The 26,079-nt window shown below is 39.3% G+C and overlaps 1 protein-coding gene across 2 annotated transcripts in view; it reads right to left on the minus strand.

Moving 5' to 3' along the window:
* Positions 1-7,715: 7,715 nt before the first annotated feature.
* Positions 7,716-26,079, minus strand: part of LTN1 (listerin E3 ubiquitin protein ligase 1) — a 31,702-nt gene continuing 13,338 nt past the window's right edge. For both annotated transcript variants that reach the window (XM_066572045.1, XM_066572044.1), the window contains 18 exons: positions 24,212-24,451; positions 23,075-23,222; positions 22,674-22,824; positions 21,808-22,009; positions 20,754-20,913; positions 20,484-20,588; positions 20,084-20,226; positions 18,172-18,307; positions 16,933-17,077; positions 15,605-15,818; positions 15,093-15,330; positions 14,226-14,300; positions 13,204-13,390; positions 12,596-12,767; positions 11,092-11,312; positions 10,408-10,602; positions 9,600-9,767; positions 7,716-8,758 (listed from right to left, as the gene is read on the minus strand). In XM_066572045.1, the coding sequence (XP_066428142.1) occupies positions 8,696-8,758; positions 9,600-9,767; positions 10,408-10,602; positions 11,092-11,312; positions 12,596-12,767; positions 13,204-13,390; positions 14,226-14,300; positions 15,093-15,330; positions 15,605-15,818; positions 16,933-17,077; positions 18,172-18,307; positions 20,084-20,226; positions 20,484-20,588; positions 20,754-20,913; positions 21,808-22,009; positions 22,674-22,824; positions 23,075-23,222; positions 24,212-24,451 (2,963 nt within the window). In that variant the 3' untranslated portion in view covers positions 7,716-8,695. The remainder of the gene's footprint in view (positions 8,759-9,599; positions 9,768-10,407; positions 10,603-11,091; positions 11,313-12,595; positions 12,768-13,203; positions 13,391-14,225; positions 14,301-15,092; positions 15,331-15,604; positions 15,819-16,932; positions 17,078-18,171; positions 18,308-20,083; positions 20,227-20,483; positions 20,589-20,753; positions 20,914-21,807; positions 22,010-22,673; positions 22,825-23,074; positions 23,223-24,211; positions 24,452-26,079) is intronic.

Consider the following 26,079-nt stretch of genomic DNA (forward strand, 5'->3'; position numbering starts at 1 on the left):
CTACATGTATGTATGGCATGGGTGGAGTACTGCAAAGTATCTTCAAGAACAATATTTTTTCACGTGTATGTATCCTCTGTAAGGATGGCCTTTCCCTCTTTCCTGCAAGGCCTGTACCCAGGTCATGCAAAGCCATTAGAGAAAGTTCATGCTTTTTGTTCTAGTACATTTAGGCTCTTCATTAAATGGCTGTTCTTGTTGTTCAGTTTATGATGTACAGTCTGGACCAGAGAAACAAAGTGAAGTGAAAAGAAAGAAAAAGAAATATAATGAAGTGAAATGAAGGGAAATTAAGTGGAACACAATGAAATTAAATGGAATGAAATGCTGTGAAATTAATTGAAACTTAATGAAATTATATTAATTGAAAATGAAAGATTTAATTTCCTTTCATAAAATGAACTTATATTTCATGAAAGGAAATGAAATGAGAAATCAAGGAATGAAATAAAGTTAAAAGAAAGAAAGGAAATATAATTGTTTTATAATGCTGTCTTGACTAATTCTGTGTCTGTTTTGATGCTCTTGTAAGTATAACAGCACTTGGATATCTATAAGCAAGTAGAACTGTTGCATGCAATAATAAATAATGCTTAGCCCTCAGATATATATTTCTCATTTTCATGTTTTAAAAACTATTCTTTTCACAAAGGAATATTAGCTCAATTCTATAGATACAGAAATGAAAGCAAAGAGAGCCTGTTGAGCATTTCTGAGATAATTATAGTGCAGCCTGAGGCAGAACAGGGATGCACCATCACACAGCCTGAACTATTTACTTCACTTTCTGTAACAATTAAGTAGTGCTGTGACTAAAAATCCATTTTCCCATTTCTCAGAGAAATTGCCAAGCCTACACTTGGGTTTGCTGGGTTGAATTCTAAATTTTAGCCACTGACTAGTGGTCTGGTAAGATTAGTGACCTGAGTAGTGGCAGGAACTGTATTTTATTAGAGACTTGTATAAATATATATACAAGATTGTCACGATCCGTCCTTACGAATGGGTTTCGTGATGGTTTGTGGATTGATCTCAGGGTGCAAAAAAACTGACATGGCACAGGGGATTTGCAGTAATAATCAAAACAAATGCACTTTTATTGAATGACTACAGCAAAATGTGATAGAGGGATTAAGGGAGAGAAAACGATAGAGAAAGAGAGAGAAAAAAGGGAGAGAGAGAGAGAAAAAGAAGGGGATATAGCTACCAAACGTAGAGACGAAGTCCTTTGGTCCAGTCCAACCAAGGATCTGCCTGTTACATTGGGGAGATCTCAAAATCTCTAGCTAACTCAAAGGTTTTTATTATGATAACTCTATTGGAAGTTGTGAGGGGGGAGGGGGAAACAGATATGATAAGGAATAGATGTAACAGGTAGTCCATGTTCTCAGCAGTAAAGGAGAGCCATTGTCTTCTTGGTCCAGTGGTCACATCTGCAACATCCATCTTGCTTTGGTCATCTTGCCTCCCCCTGCACACCTCCCCCGGGTTGGGGGTTTCAGTCCCAGTCCTTGGAAAGTATGAGAGGGGGTCTTCTCACATAGGGATTTCATGTCTCGGTTTTTCTCTGGTGAAGAGGCTTCTTACGTCTCAGTTTGTCTGTCATGGCAGTTGTAGACAAGTGAGGAGTCTTCTGTGGGGGGACCACCCAGAATGCAGGAGAAGTCCAGCCAAGCAGATGGGACAGCTTCCAAAGCTATTGTTGCAAAAAGGGTGTGGCGTCCCCTTCTTCTTTCATTGGGCTCAGCATAGTGTACAGCAAACACAACCTGTGAACAATAGCTTAGCACTATGCTCAGGTCTTGGGGCCCTTGGCATGTGTAACTTTCTCCTACAGAACCAGAGATTTAAGACGGGGGGGGGGGGGGGGTGTCTCTTCTTCAGTGGTCCCCAAATGACGATCATGAGGCAGATGAGGGATATTTCAGACAGACTCTCACAAAGATGTACTATGTAGAACTGGCACTGAAGTAGAAATCCTGTACTTCAGCTTTCAGACAACCATTAAAACTTCCAGTCTGTAATTTCTCCTCTCTGTAGCTATGCTGGGTTTAAATGCTCTGAATCAGTAGTGCTCCTTTTGGTGTAGTTATCAGGCACTTTTACAGGTCCAAGGCACAATTAGAAAGTTTGTTTCTGTCAGAAGGAAATGGTGTCCTTCTGAATAGAAAGGTGAAGCAAGGGTCTTTCTGTGCCGAGTGATGCGCTTGGGTCCTCACAACCCCGAGCAGAGCTTGAGGCTGGGGCAGAGGGGCTGGAGAGCTGCCAGTCAGGAAAGGCCCAGGGGGTGCTGGTCAAGAGCAGCTGCACATGAGCCAAGTGTGCAAGGTAAGCAAGAAGGTCAAAGGTGTTGCCTTCTTGTGAAGGCCACGATGACCTGGTTTCGGAGTCCAGCACGGCGATCCCCTCCTTGGGATCCCTCGGGGCCAATAACGGACGCTGACACCAATGTGGTGGACGGTTAAAGGCGTTTATTGAGGGGTCTCGAGGGTATTTATGGACTAAGGGGTTTCTCTACGTCAGACAGGGGTTTGGCTATACTTTCTAGGGTTAGTATGGAGTGGAAAGTTACTGGCATGCATAGGTTAGGGGGGCTACACGTTTGGCTACATTCCAAGGGTGATCCTTATCTATGGGGAGGGGGGCAGAAGGATTCCTGTAATTTTCCGTCACAGCCTGAAATCTTCCGAACGCCTGTCCCTATGCCTACCACACTTCCCCCCCCCTCTTTCACAAATGAACGAGGTAGTCTTATACATAGGCACTGAAATGAGGTAGGAGGTTGAGATCTGACTAGGGAAAAGGGTCTTGGGAAACCTGAGTAAGTTTCTGCCAGGCAAGTCTCTCGTGACTGGCAGTGTTCCCTGTTGAATTCACAGTAATTGTTGCTGTCCCACGAACAGGATGCTAGCCCGTTCTAGGCGGGCCTGAACGAATGAGACTAGCTTGTTCAGCAGGCATGGCCCGAAGGTAATAGCTAAAAGCAGCATTGCCAATGGACCTATTAGGGTAGAAATTAGGGTGGTTAGCCATGGTGATCGATTGAACCAGGATTCGAACCAGCCCTGTTGGGCTTCCCTGTCTTTCTGTCTCTGAGCCAGTCTGTTTCGGAGTTCTGCCATGGAGTCTCTAACGACTCCTGTGTGGTCAGCGTAGAAACAACATTCCTCTTTCAAGGCAGCGCACAGGCCTCCTTGTTGCATGAACAGGAGATCCAGTCCTCGCCTGTTCTGCAGGACCAATTCTGAGAGCGAGGAGACTGACTTTTCTAGAAAGGAAATGGACTTCTCGATCCTCTGCAGGTCCTCATCGATGGTCATCTGCAGCTGGGACAGTCCTTGGTGTTGAGTTGCTAGGGCTGAGACACCTGTTGCCGTTCCAGCCGCTCCTAGGCCGAGCAGCATTGCGATAGTTATACCTGTTAGTATTTCTCTCTTGTGGAGCCGGCTGTTTTCTTCGAAAAGGTGGTACACCTCTTCGTCTGAGTGGTACAGGATCCTAGGGATGATAAGAACTTGAACACGAAAGTCGTTAGAGTTATCGAATTTGGCAAGAAACACGCAGGGACTCACTCCAGATCTCTGGCAAACCCACATCCCAGATGCGGATGGGACTACCCACTTATTATTCTTCCTGTCAGGCTCAACTACTTCGGTGCAGACGTCGCCTTTCCGCTTAGCTAAGGTTGCATTGCCAAAGCATCTGCCCTGACCTGTGACTTGACTCAGGGTAATTCCTTTACGGGATGTGTCCCATCTGCACTGGCGAGGGGCATCGGCTGTGGAATAGCTGAAGGGGGTATCTAAAGCGACTCCTTCGTAAAAGGGGGGTTTAACATCGTAGCAAAGCCAGCAGGAGTCGGTTAGGTTAGGGTTAGATTCATTTAGGGATAGAAAGGTAGCTTCTAACATGCGAAGGATTGGGTCCGAGTCTGACCTGGCTGAGCGGCCTATCTGGAAGGCTTCTTCATTGCCAGTCGGGACGTCGGTGACCCTTGTGGGCAGGGCTTTGGGGTAGGTCATACTTCTCCCTTTCTGTGTGCTTTTATCTGTGGGAGCATAGGGTATGAAGATCCCCTGCCCCACTATGGGTTGGCATAGATGGGCCGTCTCGCATCCATAGCGGGAGGGGGCTGAATCCCACACGTCCCCTCCCTCTCAAAAAGCATACGGCTTATTTGCACTATATCAAAAGGGAGTAAATCATCATTGCTAAAAAGACTGTCCACGAGAGTGGAGACCACCCCTGAGTTAATTCCTCTTTCTGAAATAGCTTTTACTATTGTCTGAATGTCTTTGGAATTAACGGGAGTATATGTTCTTTGCTGGTTCCCCTGGGGTCCTGTAATTCTCACCGGGAAGGCATGCACTGATGCTGCGGGCGCCCATCCCGCGCATTCGATTTTAATTTTACCCCAATCGGTGAGTTCGTATTGGGGCTGGTTCTCGACTGCGTTGAAAGTTTTATTTGGTTTCGTCCGAAACCGCATTGATTCTGTTTTCTCTGCTTCCGAGTCGCTGCTGGACTTGGTGGGCTCCGCAGAGCGATTTGGGGAGCTGTGGCTCCCTTCAGAGTCGGAAGTCGGCTGCCAATGAACTTCTGGTCTCTGCTGCCGTTTTGTTTGGCTTCGGCCCTGCTCCTCCCCTCGGGGGCAGTGCCGCTCCCGCCCCCTGGGTTCGCCCTGCCTCCCGCAGGGAGGGATCTCTCCCATATATGGTGGCATCAGTGGGCGCGGCTCCCGAGCGAGTGCCTGCCCTCTGTCGCGCCCCCACGCATGCGCGTCTGCTGGGATCCACGGCTCCCGGCTGGGCATGGGCTCAGCGCTGGTTTCCCACGCATGCGCGTCCGCGGCTGGCCATGTTTCCGGGTTCTTCCCGCCGCGGGCCGACGGGCTCCGCCCCTCTTCCCGGCCACCCGTGCCATATTCAAACGGGTAGGGCGGCGGATCCCCTCCGCCACCCGCCCGCGCGCCTGCCCTCTCGATATTTCGGGCTTCTGCCGCCAATCCCTCCCAAAAGGACCGCGCGTGTCCCTCCGCTTCTTGCGCTAAGTCGGCTATCGGCGGGGAAGGGATGGGCGAGGGGCCCGCGGGTACCCCGGGGGGCTCCGGAGGTGGTCTGGGTCCCGGCGGGTCCCCCGAAGGGGTCAGGGGGTCCCCCGGGGGCTCCGGGGGCTCCGGAGGCTCCGGGCTCGGGGAGGGATGGGATGCGCCCGGCCCCCGCGTTTCCCCGTTTTCAATCGGGTCGCAACCGGGGGGGGTTCGCGTTATTGCCCCTTCCCCCAGCTGTGGCGTAATTAACATACGGGAACGCGCAGCGTTCCACGTCTCCCGTTCTTCTAATGCTTTGCGTAGGGCTGCTTCTGCCTTCCCCCACGCTTTCAGGCTTTTGCTGCTGCCTGTGGCTTTTGTGTCCTCTGCTAGCGCGACAGTACATTTCTGCCACACCTCAGAGTGCAATATATCTATGGGTCGACTAACGACCCCAAGCTCAAGGAGTCTCGTTAAAGCGAGATTAAAATTCCTGAGCTCACATTTGATTCCCCATTGCATATGTATCGAACTTACGACCTTCGCTATTGCTTCCATACGAATCGCGATTCTTTGGGGCGTCCCCCTGTTTCGCCACAGTCGTTCCCGCGCTGTGGACGCTGTCCCCTGGCCAGGAGTATCCCCGTCGCCCGGACTCGTCGGTCCCGGGTTTCGGCACCACTATGTTGCCTTCTTGTGAAGGCCGCGATGACCTGTTTTCGGAGTCCAGCATGGCGATCCCCTCCTTGGGATCCCTCGGGGCCAATAACGGATGCTGACACCAATGTGGTGGACGGTTAAAGGCGTTTATTGAGGGGTCTCGAGGGTATTTATGGACTAAGGGGTTTCTCTACGTCAGACAGGGGTTTGGCTATACTTTCTAGGGTTAGTATGGAATGGAAAGTTACTGGCATGCATAGGTTAGGGGGGCTACACGTTTGGCTACATTCCAAGGGTGATCCTTATCTATGGGGAGGGGGGCAGAAGGATTCCTGTAATTTTCCGTCACAGCCCGAAATCTTCCGAACGCCTGTCCCTATGCCTACCGCACAAAGGCACCTGGCCTGTATCAGCAATGGTGTGTCCAGCAGGACCAGCACAGTGACTGTCCCTCTGTGCTGGGCACTGCTGAAGTGTTATAGATGGATAATGAGATGATTTGCTCTCACAATTAAAAGATAACTATTGTGTTGTGAATATTAATAAAAGCTTTAGTGATGTATAGTTATGTTATTGTAGTTTAGATGTCCTCTGCTGTTCCCACAGTTCCCTTTCCCCCCTGTATTGTGACCATCAGACAGCCAGGGTTGTCTAGGGCAGGTACAAAGAAGGCATGCACATGTGCCCCTTGTATGGGGCAGTTAGGAATGGATAAGCTTGTTGCTTAGGGGGTGGGGCATGGCGACACCTGACCTCCAATCAGGTTACAAGAAAGCAGTCTCCACTGCAGGGCAAAGAAGAGCTGACTGAAAGACTTTGGGAGGGGCCAGGGCTGGCTGATGCAACCCCCAGGGGTATAAAAGACTGAGCATCCATCTTGAAGATGAACTGGCCCTATGGTATGCACGAGGGGCAGTTCCCAGCACTGCAGCTTTTTCCTTATGTAGTCCTTTGTTGTATTTTTGTTAAGGTTTAATAAACCTTTTTAAATTTTCAAAGTGAGCAGTTGTCTCTCACATGAAGCACATCCAATCCTGGGGTCTCTCACTATAAGGACACTGAAGTGCTGGAGCGTATCCAAAGAAGGGAACAGAGCTGGAGAAGGGTCTGGAGCACCAGGAGTAGCTGAGGGAGGTGGGAGAAAAGAAGGCTCAGGGGGGACTTCCTCACTCCCCACAACTCCTTGACAGGAGAGTGGAGCCAGGTGGGGATCAGGCTCTGCTCACAGGGAACAAGGGACAGGACAAAATAGAACAGCCTCAGGTTTTCAGTGGCACTGGGGGAGGTTTAGATTAGATATTAGGAAAAAAGGGTTGTCAAGCTTTGGAACAGGCTTCTCAGGGAAGTGGCCGAGTCACTATACCTGGAAGTGTTCAAAACCCATGTGGATACAGCACCTGAGGACACTGTTTAATAGTGAACATGGAGGCGGTGCTAGGTTCATGATTGGACTTGAGGATCTTAAATGTCTTTTCCAACCTTAACGATTCCATGATTCAAGGCAGGCTATTACTGCCCTGAAATCTCTGGGCAGCACTGTGGTTATGATTGTACTCCCTTTTATCCCATTTTACAAGGAGAATACTACCATGGAGTAATCTAGATGAAGAGTACTCATCCATGAAAAGGTATTAAGGCATCTGCCTTCAGATCAGTAAATGACCTTGCAAAGAAGTAATTTAGAATAACCAAAGTGATGAAACAGAGGCAATGATGGAGTTTTAGCATCAGTAACTATGAAACAATACAGCTTGTTCCCTACTCTGTCTTTTCAGTTAGACCTTCTCAATACCAGCTTTAAATCCTTTCCATTCTCACCTACTCAAAACAAAAGGTCAAGGAATTTCTCCTCTAGCAGCCCAGTTAAAAATACAGATTTCAGTTATCAACAGCTAAAAATCTAAAATAATAGTTGTTGAGGTACAGCCAATTGACCATGCTACAAACTCAGCATCTGAAAATCTATACGATTAATTTCTAAAAGTTTATCACATACAGGAAGAGATAGCAAACCAGAGACTACAGATATTGACAAAATTTATTTATTTATTTATTCCCCACTTTTATTGACTTTTGAAAGAAACCCACCACAAATACCATTCAAGTTGGAATATACTAGTATGCTACCACTGTTAAAAAAAAAGGCATGAAAAAATGTATAGTTGAAGGCTATTAAATTCTGATACATCTGGATGCTCACTTAAGAGTCCTTATTATTCTAGGACAGTGGAAGTACAGTAGACATTCGGTGATAGCTAATTTGCCAGCTCATGAAGAAGAAGATACACAAGAACTGATCAGTGCATCTGCCTTCTCTTTAAAAGCCAATCAGCAATAAATAGATGGTGTCACTGTGATGCAGGAACGATTATGGTCTCTCTCCTTAGTTGGGTTTCTGGGTTTTCATGATTTTAGGCTACTGGACGGTTGGGGAGTTTTGGCAAAAAGAAACCTTGAAAGGTGAAAGTTCACTTTATTAGAAGAGGCTATGTTTAAATTTTACGCTTTAACAGATTATCACCAGTTTCATGCCTTAATGTCTAACAGCAACAGCATTCTTTTTTCCCCAAAAAAAGGGACTATTATGAATGCATTATAATCAAAAATCAAATCTTTAGGTGGTAACCTATGTTATATTCAGCTGTTATATTAAGAGGTATCACCTGGGTTAATTACATAACACCATGTTAGAATATGCCTAAAATAAGAGTTTTTAATTAACTACGCTGTGGCTTAAACACCACTTTTCAGACATAACTCCACATTATTTCTGAAATTTTTAATATATCTTAAAAATATACCAATTAAAATAAATTATTGTTATATATTTCTTTGTATCAAAGAAGAATCTTCAAATTTACAAAAAGCCAGTCCAGAGGTAAGTGTGTCATATTCCACTAGTGAAGAATTTAAAGTAACTGACATTATTTCCAAATAGTTAACTTCTACAGTTTATTGCCTGCTCTTTATTTCTTATTTGGCTCACAGAAAGAAGAACATTTTGTTTCACAAGAATGTCTCTCGACAGAGTGGACATGTGGATTTGTTGCTGGATGAGAACCATTTGTACTGAAAAAGAGAAATACGTCTGTTTAATATATGAAGGCAAGCTGAGTACAGAAACACTAGTGCATTATCAATAACCATTATTGCCAAGGATCTGTGTTAAGCTGCACCAGGGCAGGTTTAGACTGGACAATAGGAAGAAGTTCTTCACAGAAGTAGTGACTGGGCATTGGATTGGGCTGTCCAGGGAGGTGGTGGAGTCACTGTCCCTATGACTAAACTATGACACTAAGTGCCACATCCAGTCTTTTCTTAAACATCTCCAGAGATGTTTAAGAAAACACTGGATGTGGCACTTAGTGTCATAGTCCAGCTGACAAGGTGATGTTAGGTCATAGGCTGGACTTGATCTCAAATGTCTTTTCTAACATAGTTAATTTTGTGATTCTGTGAAAGTAACTATCAAAACATTACCTATACTTTAAAAAAAAACAAGAAACAGTAAAAAAACCCTTTTCACTCACACATATATGCATGTGTATATGTACATATGTATTTGTATATACACCTGTTAGACATACACTGTGTAGCAGCTCTTCTTTCATTACCTGCCCTTACATCTTAGTACAAAATTCACAGAAATAACTTATGAGTGCTGTTAATCCCTGTGTTAATCCCAGATACTCCAATGACAAAGTGGAAAATTGTTGGTAATACAGTAGAAGTTTCTGGTTTAAACTATATGGATAGCCAGGCTGGATGGGGCTTGGACAACCTAGTCTAGCAGAATGTGTCCCTGCCCATGGCAGGAGGATGGAACAGATGAGCTTTAAGCTCCTTCTGACCCTGCTCTATGATTCTAGGGTATTTTGCCTATTTAAAAAGATTTACTCCAGGTACTTACCAAGCAAGCTGAATGAAACTTCTTCTTGCACGTTCTGCAAGCTTTTTTGGGAAGAGAATAGTTTGAACCATGAATGACTGAAAAACAGATCATGCAATCTTCAACGCCTTCAAAACGTTTATCCACATTATTTTTCCACAAAGATAAGCCTTCCATAATACTTCCATTCTAAAAGAGGGAAAAGAGCTATTAATACTGTAGAACTCCTTTGAACTATTCCTGTTGTAGTCATAAAAACATAAAAGGAAACAAGGCCTGAAGGATTTATAATCTGAAACTACATGCAATACATACAGTGCATAATTTATAATACTCTGATCTACAGAAAAGTGAGTATTCAACAGTGCAGGAAGAGCGTATTCAGGAGCACTTAAAAACAGATTTTGAAATTTTCAATCACTGCTTTGTTTTGGTCTAACCACAGATTATGCCATTTCAGCAACCATCAGTCTTTCAGAGAATTCCATGGATGGGGTTTTTGGTTTTGATTTTTGTTGTAGTCATTTGGTTGTTTGTGGTTTTTTTCAAATTATAGTTGAGATGGTACTGACACACAGGACAAACACTGGGCCATATCTTAAGAGATCTAAATTTTCATCTTGGGCTCTGGATTTAACAATAGGCTGATCATTTTACCTCTGTTTATGTATCTGGAGAAAAGCAGATGGTAAGAATGACCCAATTCTACAAAGGTTTGCAATCTAATGAGATCTATTACACAGATCTATACAATACTGCATTACTAGGAATGTTTTTCTGCTGTAAGGACTTTTAAATTTTCAAAACTAAGAACTATATTGAAATTCACCTGATGTGTAAGATATGTGCTTAACTGTAGCATCCAATTGCGCCACTGCTGTACAGCTACACCAACCCTCTTTCCACTCTCAACTGTTATGGATCCCAGTGGATAATTTGATGGAAGCTGTATTATTAGTTCAATAAAGATATCATCAACAGAATAGGTTGCAATGACTTCTCGTGCTGCAGACCGAGCTTTTACCTTTGAAAAAAATACACGTATTAAAAAATGCCATTCAGCATCTCTAGTCTTTGTATATATATATATATATATAAACACATTCCTATGCATATTAAATGATTTTCTTAGATCAGGTAAACACTTTTTTCAAAGAAAACAAAAATCTACTCATATCTCAGTAAACTAAAAAGGAATTACCAGCCAGTTTTCATTCTACTGATTGATTACATCTTTTAATAAATAAAAAGTAGTATATTGATAGCAGTACCTTCCACTTCCTCAAATTCTTCAACATCCTAAAATCCAGTCTTTCATGTTTTTTCCAAGCAGAATATTAATAAACATCAATTTAATTTATTGATACCAAGCAAAATTATGTTTAATCAGTCATTTAGAACAACAAAATTGCAATCATATAAAACAGAACCACAGTCTGGTCTGAGAAGTAAAATTTCCTGAAATGTTTGCAAAAAACTCAAGTAAATAAAAAGAAAGGACAAAAAGTCTTACTGTCATGCCATTAAATAACTGTGTGCTAGTCTGAACAGAAGCTATTTCCTGGGAGGAGAGCACACTGCTGACATATTTGCTTGTGAATTTATCCACAACATTGAAGACACGCTTCTCACAGCTATTCCACCACAGCCTCACCATGGCTGGCAGATCTTTCAGAGTTATAAGGTACACAGAGCAGGCCAAGTGTGGGATCTGGGATGACAGCATCCCTGTCCCTGGGAGGGAAAGAAAAGGTGTTGAAATACTCTTAATACATTAGTCATGGAAGTTGGTGCCTCCACACCACATACAAAGTTCTGATTCAAATATAATTGTGGTACTTGGAATTTCATGTACATGTTCCTATTATTGCTATTCTAAGGGCCTGTTTGACTCAGCCCTTCTTCACCAGGCTGGTTTTTTGCTCCTTAGCCTGATACTCCACACCTCAGAATTCACCTTTTCATTTAGAAACTGAACTCCAAGTGGACACCAGGAATCAAAAATAATTTTATATTGTAGAAATCACAAAACACTCACTTTGGAGCGAACAAACAATAAGGTGTTTGGAGGACAGCTGAGCTTTGCAAGCATGGCAAGTTCCACCAACAGAGGTTCAGGTTGGATATTAGGAAATAATTCTTTGCTGAAGGAGTGGATAAACATTGGAACAGGCTGCCCAAGGAAGTGGTGGAGTCACCATCCCTGGAGGTGTTCAAAAAACACACAGACAGAGCACTTTGTGATATGGTTTAGGGGACATGGTGGTGTTCAAAGGGTGAACTTGGATGATCCCAGAGGTCTTAATGATTCTATGATGAGTTAAGGGAAGACTTTCCCTTGGGATGTCATGTTAGTAGTTCTTTCTTACTGTCATCGGGATAAATTGTTCTGCAGCATACAGTGATGTCCAAGAGAAAAATTAGAAATGGAAACTCCATTTCCTTGCTTATATCTATGTAGGTACATTAAAAAAATTAAATTAAGGGACTTAAAAATCTAATTCCCTTTTTCATGTTTCTCAGCTCAAAAAGCAGCACATCTTCTCTCATCATCACTGATTAACTGGGTCTTTTGAACAACATGATTAAAACAACACACAATTTACCATCTCAAACATTAAAAAATATATATTAAAATGGTTTTTAATATTTTGAATTTATATATTAAAATACAAGAAAATATGGAAATTTTATTTAATATTAAAAATTTTCTCTAGAAGCAATGGTTCCAGAATAGATCACACATTTCTAGTGTTTTGGAATTGTTACGTTCATGATTCAAAAGTAGCAATGTATTATTCCTGACTTATGTTTTTCTTGGTTTCTCTGATAAACATGTCAACTTTGTTTAAGTTTCAAATGGGGAGAGTTAACAAAAGATTATTAAACATATGTATGTATTTGTCTCTCTGTGTATTTGTTTTATAGGTAAGACTTTCTAAATAAGTATTTTTGAGAAAAAAAGCTTATTCAAATATAACAACTCTCTCGAATGCACAAATACAGTTTTTACTAACCTTTGACATCTAAACGAAGCTCTTCAGTAAAGAAGGTTTTTGTGTCCTTATTTGGAACTTCTGAAGTTGGCCCAGAAAAGACAGGGTTTTCAGGCATAAGCCTGAACAAGTGATAAAGCAGTTTATTCAAGCTTTTAGTTCTTCTAAGGTATTGTGAGTAGAGAACACGTAGCTGGTAGCATTAAAAAAATTCACAAAAAAACCAAAACATGGTAAATACAGCTTACACTGTAAATAATACAAATACGTCCTTGCAGGGAGGAACAGCAACATTGTGATTCAGAAGTAGTGTTTAGAAGACAAGTTTAGTTCTCTGCACCATTGCGAATGATTAGAAGATTATATATGTAATATGTACCAAGCTTGTTTGAAAATGCAAGAAAGAGTCATCTTTTCATGAATCTTAGTTCTTCATTGCTCTAATTTTGCCATCCTCAAATACAGCGGTGCAGAAATCTAAGTCTGTTGCTGCTTTCAGAATTTTCACTAATTTCACAGAAACAAGGGATAAGAAGTTACATAATTAAAAGAAAATGGCTGGATGAAATCGAGACTGAAACTAAAAAAGTAGGTTAAGAAATTCAGTTAAAAAGACTCTGAAAATATACCTGAGAAGAAGCTGCTTTAAAGAAAGCTAATGTCAACTTCCAAGTGAGAAGATATCCTAGAACAAGGCAGAACTCATCACTCAGGGGTTGAATAACTGCAAATTCTCCAACCGGAATGCATTCCAGGATGTTTTCTAGCAAGAGTTCTTGAGTGGCCAGGATGGACATAAGAGCTGCTGGAGGTGATCTGTGGAAAAATATTATCTGGAATAGTAAACTCAAATCTTGAGCACAGCATGAACTGAATTTAAGTTCATAGCCTTCCTAGAAAGTCATGAAAGTAAAGCCATGCACGCACAACATAAAATAAGCCTTTTATTACAGGAAAATTTACTCTTTTAAAATTTTCTTCTTTTTCCCTGAATGGGAGAGTTGGTGCTTTTACCTTCTTAGAAGACAAATTTAAACTGAATGCTGATCACTTCATCTGGGAGTGGTCTATGGCTGATCTGATTTAACCTACATCATGGATAGCCACTTTGCTTGCTTTCTCTGGAGTCACATCAACAAATGAGCAACTGAACAATGATCTCCTAATCACTGCTGGCTCTGGGTTGAAAAGCCTTTTGCATCTCTGCAGTTAGGAAAGGTATTAATCATTGGGCTGAGGTTAAAAAGGAGTTTTAACCAGTTACCGCATTCCCTCTTCAAACCAGAGAATTCATGGGATTCAAGCTGTATAAAACACAGAGTTAATTTTGTTCTGTTTCAGGTAACTGAAATTATCTGTGCAGATACATCCTGAATACAAGTAAAAATTTGCCAAGATTTCTTAATATAAAGCATATATACAGCATTTAGTCCAGTAACTGCACCTAAAAACAACTGCAAATACTGTCTCCAGTTTTAGTGCAAAGGACCAAAATATTTAATATTCTAAATATTTATAACCTTATTGTCATAGCTATGCATTTTTTTAACATCTCCTAGCTGACAGCTACTCTGCTGCAAATTTCAATCTTTTAGCACATTTTAAAAATATGGAAGACAGTCCTATAAAAAGTGAGGGAAATAATACACACAATGCCAATTCCTCCTCTTCATCACCATAGGACTTGAGATCTTCATCATCAAATTTAGGCAATTCAGGCATTAATCTATATAAATATGGAAAGGAAATCAGGTTTAATTTTAAAATAATTTTAATAAACTATTTTAATATATGTGATGCATAGTTCTTTGCTTATCAACATCAACATTCTGACAGACAATAAAATAATGGCAGTTATTCCTTAACAACAACACAGAATTTTTCAGAAACATGCCACCATCTTTGGTCAAGAGCAACAGCCAACAAGCATGTATCCTTGCTCACTTCTCTTTCCAGACCTGTTACTTTTCCTGAGCCATGCTAAAATAAAATTCTCTATCAGAATAAAGCTATTGCCTCAGTATAAGTGAAAGATAATGGTGGCTGGCTTAAGCCATCTGCCTTGCAATCTGCATTTTGGGGAGCCAAATGCACATATTTTACAAATTCTGTATTGTCTCTCTGAGAATTAGAAATATCCAAGGAGTTCACAGCAGTACTACCTATCTGTATTTACTTTCTTACCTAAATTAATGAAAATAAAAATGTCATACTATTTAATGGTAGTGTCAGGCCCAGATAAAACCTGGAATATTTCAGTTTGCATTTTAGGATTCCATGAGTGCTAAAATAAGGGCTAAAAATAAATACCTTTCTTAAGTCTGCTAATACAATTAACTTTAGCATTCACAGTTTTATATAGTATCCTCCAAAAAAGAACATGAATTGCCCAGTTGAGGATTTTCTCCCATAATGGAATATGATTTTGCTACAAGTGCATATCCTATAGCACATTTTTTTTAAAAAAGGGGCAGGAGGGTTGAGAGGCAATGAGAGTGAAAAATTTGTTGCTTCTTACTTATGCAGCATATGGTAGACAGAAACCTGTACAGGTCGAGCCCGGAAAAGCAATAACGGACAGAGTGTGTTCAGTAGAGTCTGGAGTTTATCTGGAAGATTTGTCTTCTGGCCTGCAACAAACTTCGGTGGCAGCTTATGGTTTAAGAACTGGTCCTTTGAGATGTAAGTTAGAGCTTCACCCAAAGATGATAATACAGAGTTCTGAAAAGAGCCTTCTGATGCATTTTTGGTTTCTCCTGTTTAAAAGAAGACAAGCTGTGATGCAGAATGTATGGATGATACCATAAATAAGTTCTGCTGGAAACAACTCAAGATTGCACTTGACAGGTTCCATCTAATCTTAACAATCTCTATGTTATATGCAATCACTTTACTAATTAACATGTCAGTGTTAAAAAAACTGAGTTGTTATAAACTCTATTTACATTATATTCCTGTAAATTCAAAAATGTGGCCTGTTCAGTTCTATTTCAAAACAGCCTGGCTGTTATCCCCTTGTCATATACTTGCCTGTGATTTTCACCAACAAGGGTAACAGCAAATTGTGAATTCCCTCAGAAAAGAATTCCTTCCATTCACTGACCAAGTTCTTAGGAAGATTTGCAGTGCTGTAAGGAGCTGCAGCCTCAAAGTAAGTGCTAAGGGCAGATGCCAAGTCACAACTGACACAAGCAAAAATCTGCACAAGCGGGATATGGTAAAGCAAACGGCTTTCACTTGTTGTCTAGGAGGAAATAAACACAGAGGAAGATTCCTTAACCATAAATTTCCTTTAAAATTTGTTTCACATTTCCTGTCTACAACAAAAAGTGTAATTTCAAAGACAATTAAATTGCAAGAACCATTGGAAAATTCTGTGGGTCGGGGAGGTTGGTTTAAAAATAGAAATTGTACTTCAATAGGACTACCTGAAATTAATTCCCAAGTCTCACCAACATTAGAAACATGGATTGTTTCCATTATATAACCTTCCTTATAATGACAAAAAGAAATTTCAATGGACAACATACTACTAAAAACTGGAAATTATTGAAGTGGCTATCAGGTGAATATTTCCTCTCCCCTAACACAGATGCTTTCTTTTTATCTTTGTTCTTACTCGTTCTGTCAGAAAGGAGTATCATTATCAATTAAAAATATTCCCTACTTAGTCTACACAACAAGATTTTCTTTTAAGTTTGTTGTTTGTTTTTAAACAAAATACATAGTTTTGAGGCACATACCATTAGGTAAGATTAATCCTGAGACCAAGAAAGGTCACATGAAATTTCCAGCCTGCCCTTCTGAATGTACAGGTGACAGAATGACAGGTTCTGTATATTTATTTGATTTATCAGTAAGTAGTCATCTGACTACTAACATTACTGTCCTCTTTCCTAATAGCATTAGAATATAACTTTGATACTTCATGAGATCAGTAGATATTGAAATGCAGACATTGCTTTTCATTCAGCTGATTTTGATGTATCATGTTAAACTATGTTTTAAAGAAATATAATTTTTCAATTAATCAATAATTAATTTTCAATTAATCAATAATTTTTCAATAGAGACCTACAGCAGATATATTTCAAAATTATTCTCCAATTACCAATGCCATTATTAAAGATCGTATTACTTGAAGAGTGAGCTGATTTTATCTCCATACACAAAAAGAAAAAGGACAGTATAACTGCTTGTGCTTTTAAATCTTTGTCCAAAGTCCAACATAAAGTGGATTTTGTGCAATTCTTCTTGTCATTGTGTCAAGAATTCGGCTGAGATTACAGTGTCATTGCCATATTCAGGGAATAATCAAAAAGGTAAGTACATTAAAAGTGAAGATGGTTCCATATTACCTCTAACCAAGCCAGCATGGAGCACATCAAGAAGTCCCACTCATTATCAGCCAAAGGAGCTGCAGAATATTTCAGCAACAAGGGAAGGTAACGCATCAACTCAATGTTGAAACCAAGCAATTGAGCACTTGCTTCTTTCAGACTGCTGTAATAAAAATACAACCAAAGCTTATATAGATTCATGTTGTAGACCTGAGTATTTATATTCTTGCCTTCACTCCTCCTCACAGGACAAATTTGTCTGGCACTACCATGCTGTGTCCTGTGTGCTTTTGATATTCTGTATTTCAAAGGTAGAGTGCTACATTAGCTGCCAAGTCTAAAGAAGATTCCTAAATTACAGATTCATACATTTCTACAATTTAAACATTTGCTCAATCGTAGTTTATGTAAGTATATTTACTTACATAAACTACGAATGTCAGCAATTTTAATTAAATCAATGCAAGAAAAATAATCATTTTAAGTTACCAATTTAGGAAAAGTTATTAACCCTTTAAGTGTCCAAATACTATATATTATATATTATAGGTTTCGATTAGTAGGAAGAAATTCTTCCCTGTGAGGGAGACCTTGGCAGAGGTTGCCAGAGGAGCTGTGGCTGCCCCATTCCTGGAAGTTCAAGCCCAAGTTGGACAGATCTTGGAGCAACTTGGTCTTATGGAAGGTGTCCCTGCCCATGGCAGGGGTTGGAACTGGATGAGCTTTAAGGTCTCTTCCAACCCAGAAAACTCAATGGTTTTATAATTATTTTGGAACTTTGTTGCCTGGATTTTTCTCACTATAGTCAAAAAAGATAATCTCAGTATATTTCCACTCCTCGCTGGAAGCTTTTCAAGTTACATTTTTGTGTCCAGAACTTTAAAAGATAGCTAAGTCTGGTATGCAAGATTTTTCCTGCTACCAAAATAAGCAAACAGAACTTGGAACTGAACATCCAGCAACACCTGCAAAAGCTGGTCAGTTCTGAATGCATTTGAAAACAGTTGACATCTTTCAAAAGCATTTACAAAGCTCCTCAGTCTCCCAGCCTTCCAGGTACTTTTGTGCACTATGAGTTAGTGATACACTAAGCCAAAGTTTCTACAAAAGCTTAAATATGTAATATTAGAGCAGTAGATGGCAGTTGTACAGATTGATTTTATTTGAATTAATTAATTTATTTGAATTAGTCTGTACTTTTAAACTCTTGCCTTAGAAATAAGAAAAAAAGTCAAATTATCTCAAAGTTGCACCTACCAGCTAAAGAGAAAGCTGTCCTCATTATCATTTTTCCAAGATATTATGATTTTCAGTACTGCAGGTAATAGATGATCACAATCAATACTTCTATCCTTCAAGCAGGAGTTCAAAATGGAAAGACACCCAAATGCTCCTATGACATAATAAAATGTAAACTCAATAGTCTTAACTATCAAGACAAAACAAACATTAGAATGTGTGTCAATAGAACTTCATTTTAATATTGTAAGACAGTTTGGATAATACCTAAGCTTTCTTCTTTGAACACTTAATCCACAAATGTCATTGTTAAATCAAAATACAATATCTTATCCAAACTTTTAAAAATAAACAGCTCCTATAAGATAAGGTGATAGATTATAAAATCTAAAAAAGGAAAATACCTCCTAAGATTGAAATTTCTTTGTGCTACTAAAAATACAGTAAGCTAAGCAATACTTTGGGCAGATAATGAAGACAATGCAACTGAAAGTTTGGAATTTTAGTATTATTGGAATGTTAATTGGAGTTCTAGTCAGAATGTTAATTTTTACTTTTAGAGTGAAGTACAACTGTTGCATTAGTACTGTTTTCCATTTTTAAGAAGAACTGTATTTATCTAGATTTCCTGGACAAAATGAACATTTCCAACAAGCACAATGACAAAAAAATAAGGTAAAGTATCACATATGCATAGCAAAACCAACCAAACAAACCCCTGCTTCACTTAAACAAGTTCAGCAGCAATTTTTTTCAGCTGCTGAAAAGAAAAGACACCACTGGAATGGTAAGCCTACAACCTACATCCCACTTAATGTGAATTTGGACATATACGTTCTGCTCAGGAATCCCTAGAAAACTGAGAAGTAGTAGAAGGGAAGCACCAATTACAAATAAAAGGCCTCCACAACAGAGGAGAAGTGAGGATTCTTCCATTTTCTTCTGTTCAAAGTTTCACAGACACATTCGTTTGCCTCACTGGTTCACTTAGAAAGCCAGAAAGCCTCACCTAAGTTGAAAGAGTAGAAAACTACCATGGTAAAGATATTTAATATTTCTCTCAATTTCTGCATGTCACTAACACTGATCATTTTCACACCTGAAGAACATCCATTTGAAGAACTCATCTGAAATCCTAAGAACACTGCCAAGGGACAGATGTCCACAGTTTAAAGTAACCAAAGATAAGTTTTTCCAATTTAAGTAAGCACAGTTCTGTTACAAAATAAAAACCATGCATTTCAGTTTTCATATAGACTGATCAATAAGAGTACACACAAGTACACACAAAAGCAGTAAGGGCCAAAACACAAAGGACTTTCCTCTTAAATTACATGTAATCCATACAGATAGAAGGACTGTATGTGATCATTTCCAGTTTTCTTGAAAAGCAGCAAGTTTGTGAAAGCTTACACCCAAATAGAGTGGCTGTAGACCCAAAATAAGTGGCTATATTCAAAGCAGTATCATAATACATCTCAACCATATCTTAGGTAATTTTCCACAGCTGCAGACATTTAATGTAGTGCAGTTTCAGTTGGAGGAGCTACTAAAAAATTACTAAATATGTGTGTAAACTGTGAAAGAGTTCTTGGCAAACTATCTAAAGACTATCATGACCAGCTGACAATAGTAGTATTTTTGCATGCTGTGTAAAGCCTAAATGGTTCACTGAAGTACAGCAACATTTTAATAATAACAGCCTAAGTCTTTTCATTCTAATTTTGTATCTGGCAGTAAGGCTTGTACTTCCTGAATGAGGCAGAAAATTATTATGCCAAACAGTCTAGAAGAAATAGGCAAACTGAGAAAGCATTTCTTTATAGGAAAAACGATATTATAGTAAATATGTTTTATCTAAAAGCAAACTTTATTACAAAATAATGTTCTTAAATTCTGATGAACTACACTGAGGTAAGAACATACTCACCGTCAGTGCTGGAAAGCTCTGTCTGTGTACATGTCATAAGTTTGGCCACACAATGGAAGACAAGTTCCCTCTTTTCTTCCTCAGTTAAGAAAGATGATAAACACTGAAGTGTATGCAATCTGCCCTCTGTTAATGGAAGGAACCTATTCATACAAGCAAAACACCAAGAATGAAAGGAATGCAAAAGCTGAACTAGGAAACAAAGTATCAGTTAGTTCATAATGAGGCAATATCCTCTGACATAACTAATCCCACATACTAAACCAAGTCTGACTTTCACAAGCCATACACAGGTATCTTCATTTTCAGCCTTCAGCTGTCAATGGTCAGAATCAGGATCATTTCACACTATCAACATTCGCAACAAACTGCAAGTTTATAGGCAGCAGTATTAAGATACCCTTCTGTTGTCTTGAAAAGTTCTTTCCTCTCCCAGGATACAGCATTCTCAGCGCGGATCACTTTGGCCATGGTTAAGGACCAGAGTCTTCCATGTTCCTCTGATCTTCAAAGAAGAAATACCCTGGTTAATATATACAGATGCTCAGGACTCACCACAAAAGCATTTGGATGCATTCTGAATCAACACACATGTGGAAATATAAAGGCACTCTATACAATACAAACTGTGAAAACAGAGCTAAGAGTTGTTTCACTTGTTCTCACATACCTGACAAATATAGTTTGCTGCAGGTTAGCTGTACTACTCAGAGTACTAAACTCCTCATATGTGATGTCCATCTCTTCTAACATATGAAGATATTCCAGAAGCAGATAAGGAGGATTCTCCAATTCTTCAATCCATTGTAGCGAATATAACAGTTCCGCAACTAATTAAATAACAGGTGTTGTTTATAAATGACTACTGACTTGCATAAGCAAGAAGTTTCAGGTCAAGATTTTGTTGGTTTTTTAAAATATGTTTTTAATGCAATAAAGATATTATTTTTACATGCAATCTTAGGTGGTTCAGAGCATGCACTGGATATTTGCCATTTTATCATAACATACAAGAGAAAAAAAGCTACAGTAATCTGTTCTAGATAGTCAAGAAATTTTAAAGCAAATTAAGCATGACATGACTCCTCTCTGTTCTCCCCCTTTTCTTTAACATATATTTCTTGCAGACAAGGCAGTCGATACCTAAGTCCAGAAGAAAACCAAGTAAATGTCATAAGAGCTAGCATGTGGTTCCTTCATCAGCTTACAAGACCCACACTACACAATTACACTTCTCATCATGGCGAGAATTCTGGAGATAGAATTGTTAATTTGATAATGCTGCATTTAATTTGAGCATTCTTGAAAATAAAAGGAAACTAGATTCCACCTCATGGAATTAAGATAAGTTGTTGTCTCAAACTATCTTTACATTATGGTTAAATTCTCAAGGGAGGGATACAGTTCTTGTTTCCCACTCATGCCAATGCACAGTGTGTTTTGGCAATGAACGTATCTGAAGTTTTAAAAAATTCATACTTCTCCCAGTTCAAAGTTCTATTGAGACAGGATGTATATAACCAAAAGAGGTCCCAGGAATATAAAAACTACTTTTAAAGAAGACCTGAACATTAAAAAAAAAAGAAAGGAAAAAAGGAAACAAAAGATGAAAGGATAATTTCTCATACCTGTATGCCAAACTTTAACTATGCATTTCTAATTTTCAATACAGGTTACAACTACTACAAAATAAAATTCCTTTAAGTTTTACCATTGTAACTTACTTATATTATCAATTTTCTTTCTTTCAGAATCATGATCTCCATGGACTACATGATTTTTCAGCTGAAGTAGTACTATTTTACTTAATAAGGCTGAAGTACACAGATGGCCTGGAAGTTTAGTTGTGCCACACAGCTTGACACTTGATCCCAGAGGTTCACAATTCATACTAAGCCTTCCTTCCAAAAGAGGCTTGTGCATCCACTGTAATATGTGCATAAAAAGAGTATGAAAAAATATTTTGATCTGTTTAACCTTGAAAATTCAGAATTATTAAGAAACAAACATGAAACATACACATTCATATCAAAAGCACAATGGTGAGGATGACCCACTCCAGTGTATTAAAAACCTAATTGCAGTAATTTGGTACTGTACTGCTGCTCAGAAACAAATACATTTCTTTAGAACTCTATGTATTTTACAAGAAATTATAGGGTTACTGGTGGCTGCACGGGAAATTTATGTCCTTCCCCACTCTCTACTCTATGTATGTCAGCATTTTGTTAAAAGATAGCAAACCACATTCTTCTGCAGATATTGGTGTCTTTCACAAAATTAATCTTTATGAAGAATTAACTTAGAGATAAAAACATCTTCACAATGTATACTCTGTCAGATAAAATTCCTGAACTGTAAAGCAAGTTGCTGGTGTTCTGCGCAGAAAAGTGTTATTTCATGGATTTTGATTTTTCTCCAGTAGTACTGGATGGGTCCATAAACAGAGATGGCTGACAAGAACCTCTGCACAAACATATGGTACTCACAAGTGCAGTGCCATGTCATAGGAAATAAAGCTTACCACCCTAGGGGACAGAGGGTTGAGGAAAGACTGACCACCCTGTACAATCCATTAACATTTCCATACCTCAGAGCACAGAGATTCGTGCAATTTCCCCCACTCAATTTTGTTTGGTGTCACATGCTCAACATAAGCTCTCACAAGACATCCAGACTGTCCATCAGCTTCCATGAGCTTCAACAGCAAATCACTGACTGCAGAGATCAAAACCTGAAGCCTGAGAAAAGGAGAAGACACTGCAAACAAGTTTGGCACTATTCATTAAGAGCCACCTGCATATTTTCCATTGATACAATGCTCCATACATGCTGTACCAGGAGTGGTATAAGTTTTGCTCTACCCACTGCCTCCAATAGGCTGAAAAATCTCAGTAATACAGATGTCAATTAAATAATGGCTATTATAGCACTGATCCTGGTTTGTTTTGGAGAACAACACATTATGGAACAGATGTGAATCCCAATTACCTTTTAACATCCAAAGAGGAAGACTGAACTTGGTTCTTGACCCACAGTGCAGCTTTAAACAAAAAGTTGCTCTGAGTGCCCTGAAGCTGATGCACAAGTGAATTTACACCAGACATCCAAGTGTGTTTTAACTTGCATACAAGTACATCTATTATAGGGAAAAGGAAAAAAGAAAACAAAACAACAAGTAGACAAGCAAAACTATCACAAACAGGTAAACTCTAATTACAAACTACAGCATATAGCAACAATCACATGTCTAAAGGTCCTACAGTAGGAAAATAATTCTCTTTTCTGTGGTTACATGCAAAAACTATCAAAGGCACATACATAGCTTTCTTGTTGAAGAGCATTTTTAAATTAACTGTGACTCACAGGTAAGATTTAATTCACTTGAGAATTAAAGTGATGTTCTTGTTGTCTGCTACCATATGTCCATACAGTCTTCAAAACTACAGATCGTTCTACCAAAATATTGAACATTCACAGCATCAACAGGCATTTATAAAGCAGCAGTGTTTTTCAAGCTAGTACTGTCCTACTTCACTTCTATGACAACACTGAAACATTGTATTTACTTGTATTAACTTCAGTAAATGCATGTATCAATTTACACCCTCAAATTCTGCATTCAGAGAATATAAATCAGCATCTCAGATAAACATGAACAGGAGACTGGTAGAGAGAGGCATGGATCACAATTTGTTTGGGCAACTTGGCCAATATAAATGGTTTCAGAATGTTGTCTGTAAAGAAGCGATTGTACACATTTTTTCATAGACCGCCCAGATTGCAAAATGAACAAAAAAAGTTCATTTGTTATATTTCGTAGACTTTAAACAACTTCTGTAACAGTCCAAAAAGTGTGCAGTATCATAGCTTCCAAGTTAGCTGATACTAACATTAAAAAATCTTAAAAATCCTTGTAAACATGTTCAGGACTTGATGCTTAGTAGTAACTATGGGCACTGTAAATTAAAGCACAGATTTTCATGTCAGTTACAGCTGCAGTTGCTCAATGTATGTGAACCCAGTATTCTATCACATACTTTCATGATTCTATTTCACAAAAAGGAAGAATTTATATGTAATCATCACATATGAAAAAGCTCGGCTGAAGTTCTTTTTCCAGATTACCTGACAAGTGTGTTGCATCCTGCCTCTGAGCACACAGCTGGAAGATGGTAAGGAGCAAGTCTTCTGAGGATGGCATCAGCAAACAGCCTTTCACAGAGCTGAAAAAGCTTGAGGCCACATCGCAGATGAAAGATACTGATGGTTCAGTATCTCCAGCTTCAGAAAGATCCTTCGCTTTAGACAGAGCTGCTTGAAGTTTATCAATAATCCTTTCAACAAAGGTTTCACCAATCAATGATTCTGTTGGGCAGAGGAAAAAGACAATATGCTTTGATTGCTTGATAAACATGACCATGCAAAGATGTCTTATTAATATAGACTAATTTGATTTTTATTAACTAATTTTGAATGCAAAATAAAGTGCAAAACAGTTTCAGTCTAATGGATACCTAAACTCTTCTATTTCACAGACACCAGCCAACATTTCACACTACTAAGTATCTGTTCTCTAAACCAGCTGAAGCAGCTTTGAAAAAGGTAATAAAGATAGAGCAAGTGCAAAGTGAACCTTCCCCCTTTTATGCCCTCCTAGCTTCTGGCAACCAACTGTGAGACAAAGATTTCACTGTACTATTGCATATAGCCACAAACATGCTTAGATCCTTTTTCATGGGATACAAGCAAGCCAATCCCATTTATCCTCAAACTCCACAGTATCCTGTGGCAATGAGTTCCATTATTTAATTATAAACTGTATGAAGAAGTATACTTTTCTTGGCCCTCAAGACTGCTATCTAAGCATGTGTTAGAAATTCAAGTTCTTCCACTGAAAGAAACAACGATACATTTCTCACTATTTGCATTTTCTATACAAATTGTGATTTTACAACTTTTAAGCACAACCCCATCCTTAATCACTTCCACTAGAAGCTGACAAATTCTAGTCTGTTTTCTTGCCTCTACAAGCAGAAGCCACTGCTTGTCTAACCATCCCTGCCAGATTTCTTTGGGCATATTCTATTACATGTTTTTCAAAAGCATATAGAATATTGCAAGTGACCAAACTTGAACAAGAATATTGCAGTGACCAAAACTACATGTAGTATTCCAGATATTAACTACATATTCAGTATATTGACTACATGCTATAATAATTTTCATTTGTCCTCTGTTCTTTTCAGAGCAGCTCCTAATAAACTGTGTTCCTCTTTTACTACTTTTTTACAACCTGTCCCTTACAGGGAAACACCACAATGACTGAAGATCTCTTTTTGAGTTTTAACAGGTCAGAGTCTGTCATTGAATTGATACAGTTACAATTGTGTTCTTCCCATGTATACTTGTAGTATTTACTACTTTGGATTTCTTTTGTAATCTTCTGTATCAGTATTCAGTATTCAGTATCACAACACACTGCTATGGATCTGTGAAGTTTCAGCAACAATTATCTTCCTTTCACTATTTATTCTTTTTCCCCTTTAATTCCTTTCATCCTAGGCTACTGATCCATGAAAGGCTCTCCTATTCTCTCCAAGACAATTTGCTTAAGAAACTTAGGTAGGAGATCTCATTAAAAAAATCCTTTTGAAAGTCGACATACTCTACTTTGGTTTTAATGACTAAGTCAAGAACCATCATAGCTCATCAAAATCTCTCAGGCTTCAATCAATATGATTTAAAAACAGGTCACCCACCACCCAGCAGAAAATGAGCTCAGGAGTGCCTCTGGCTCTAGAGTCAAAAAGCAAAGTGACTGGACAATTAGCCCTAGAACATCACACACTCACAAGCACATTTGTTGAACTCTCTCTGGAGAAAGAGGTTTTCCGGATGGTCCTTTACATCAGAAGTTCCAGTAACAGAAAAAACAAGGTCCTTTACATCAGAAGTTCCAGTAACAGAAAAAACAATCTTAGGACACCTTCAGG

This window comes from Molothrus aeneus, chromosome 2, assembly GCF_037042795.1.
Source record: "Molothrus aeneus isolate 106 chromosome 2, BPBGC_Maene_1.0, whole genome shotgun sequence".
In the NCBI taxonomy this organism is placed as follows: domain Eukaryota; kingdom Metazoa; phylum Chordata; class Aves; order Passeriformes; family Icteridae; genus Molothrus; species Molothrus aeneus.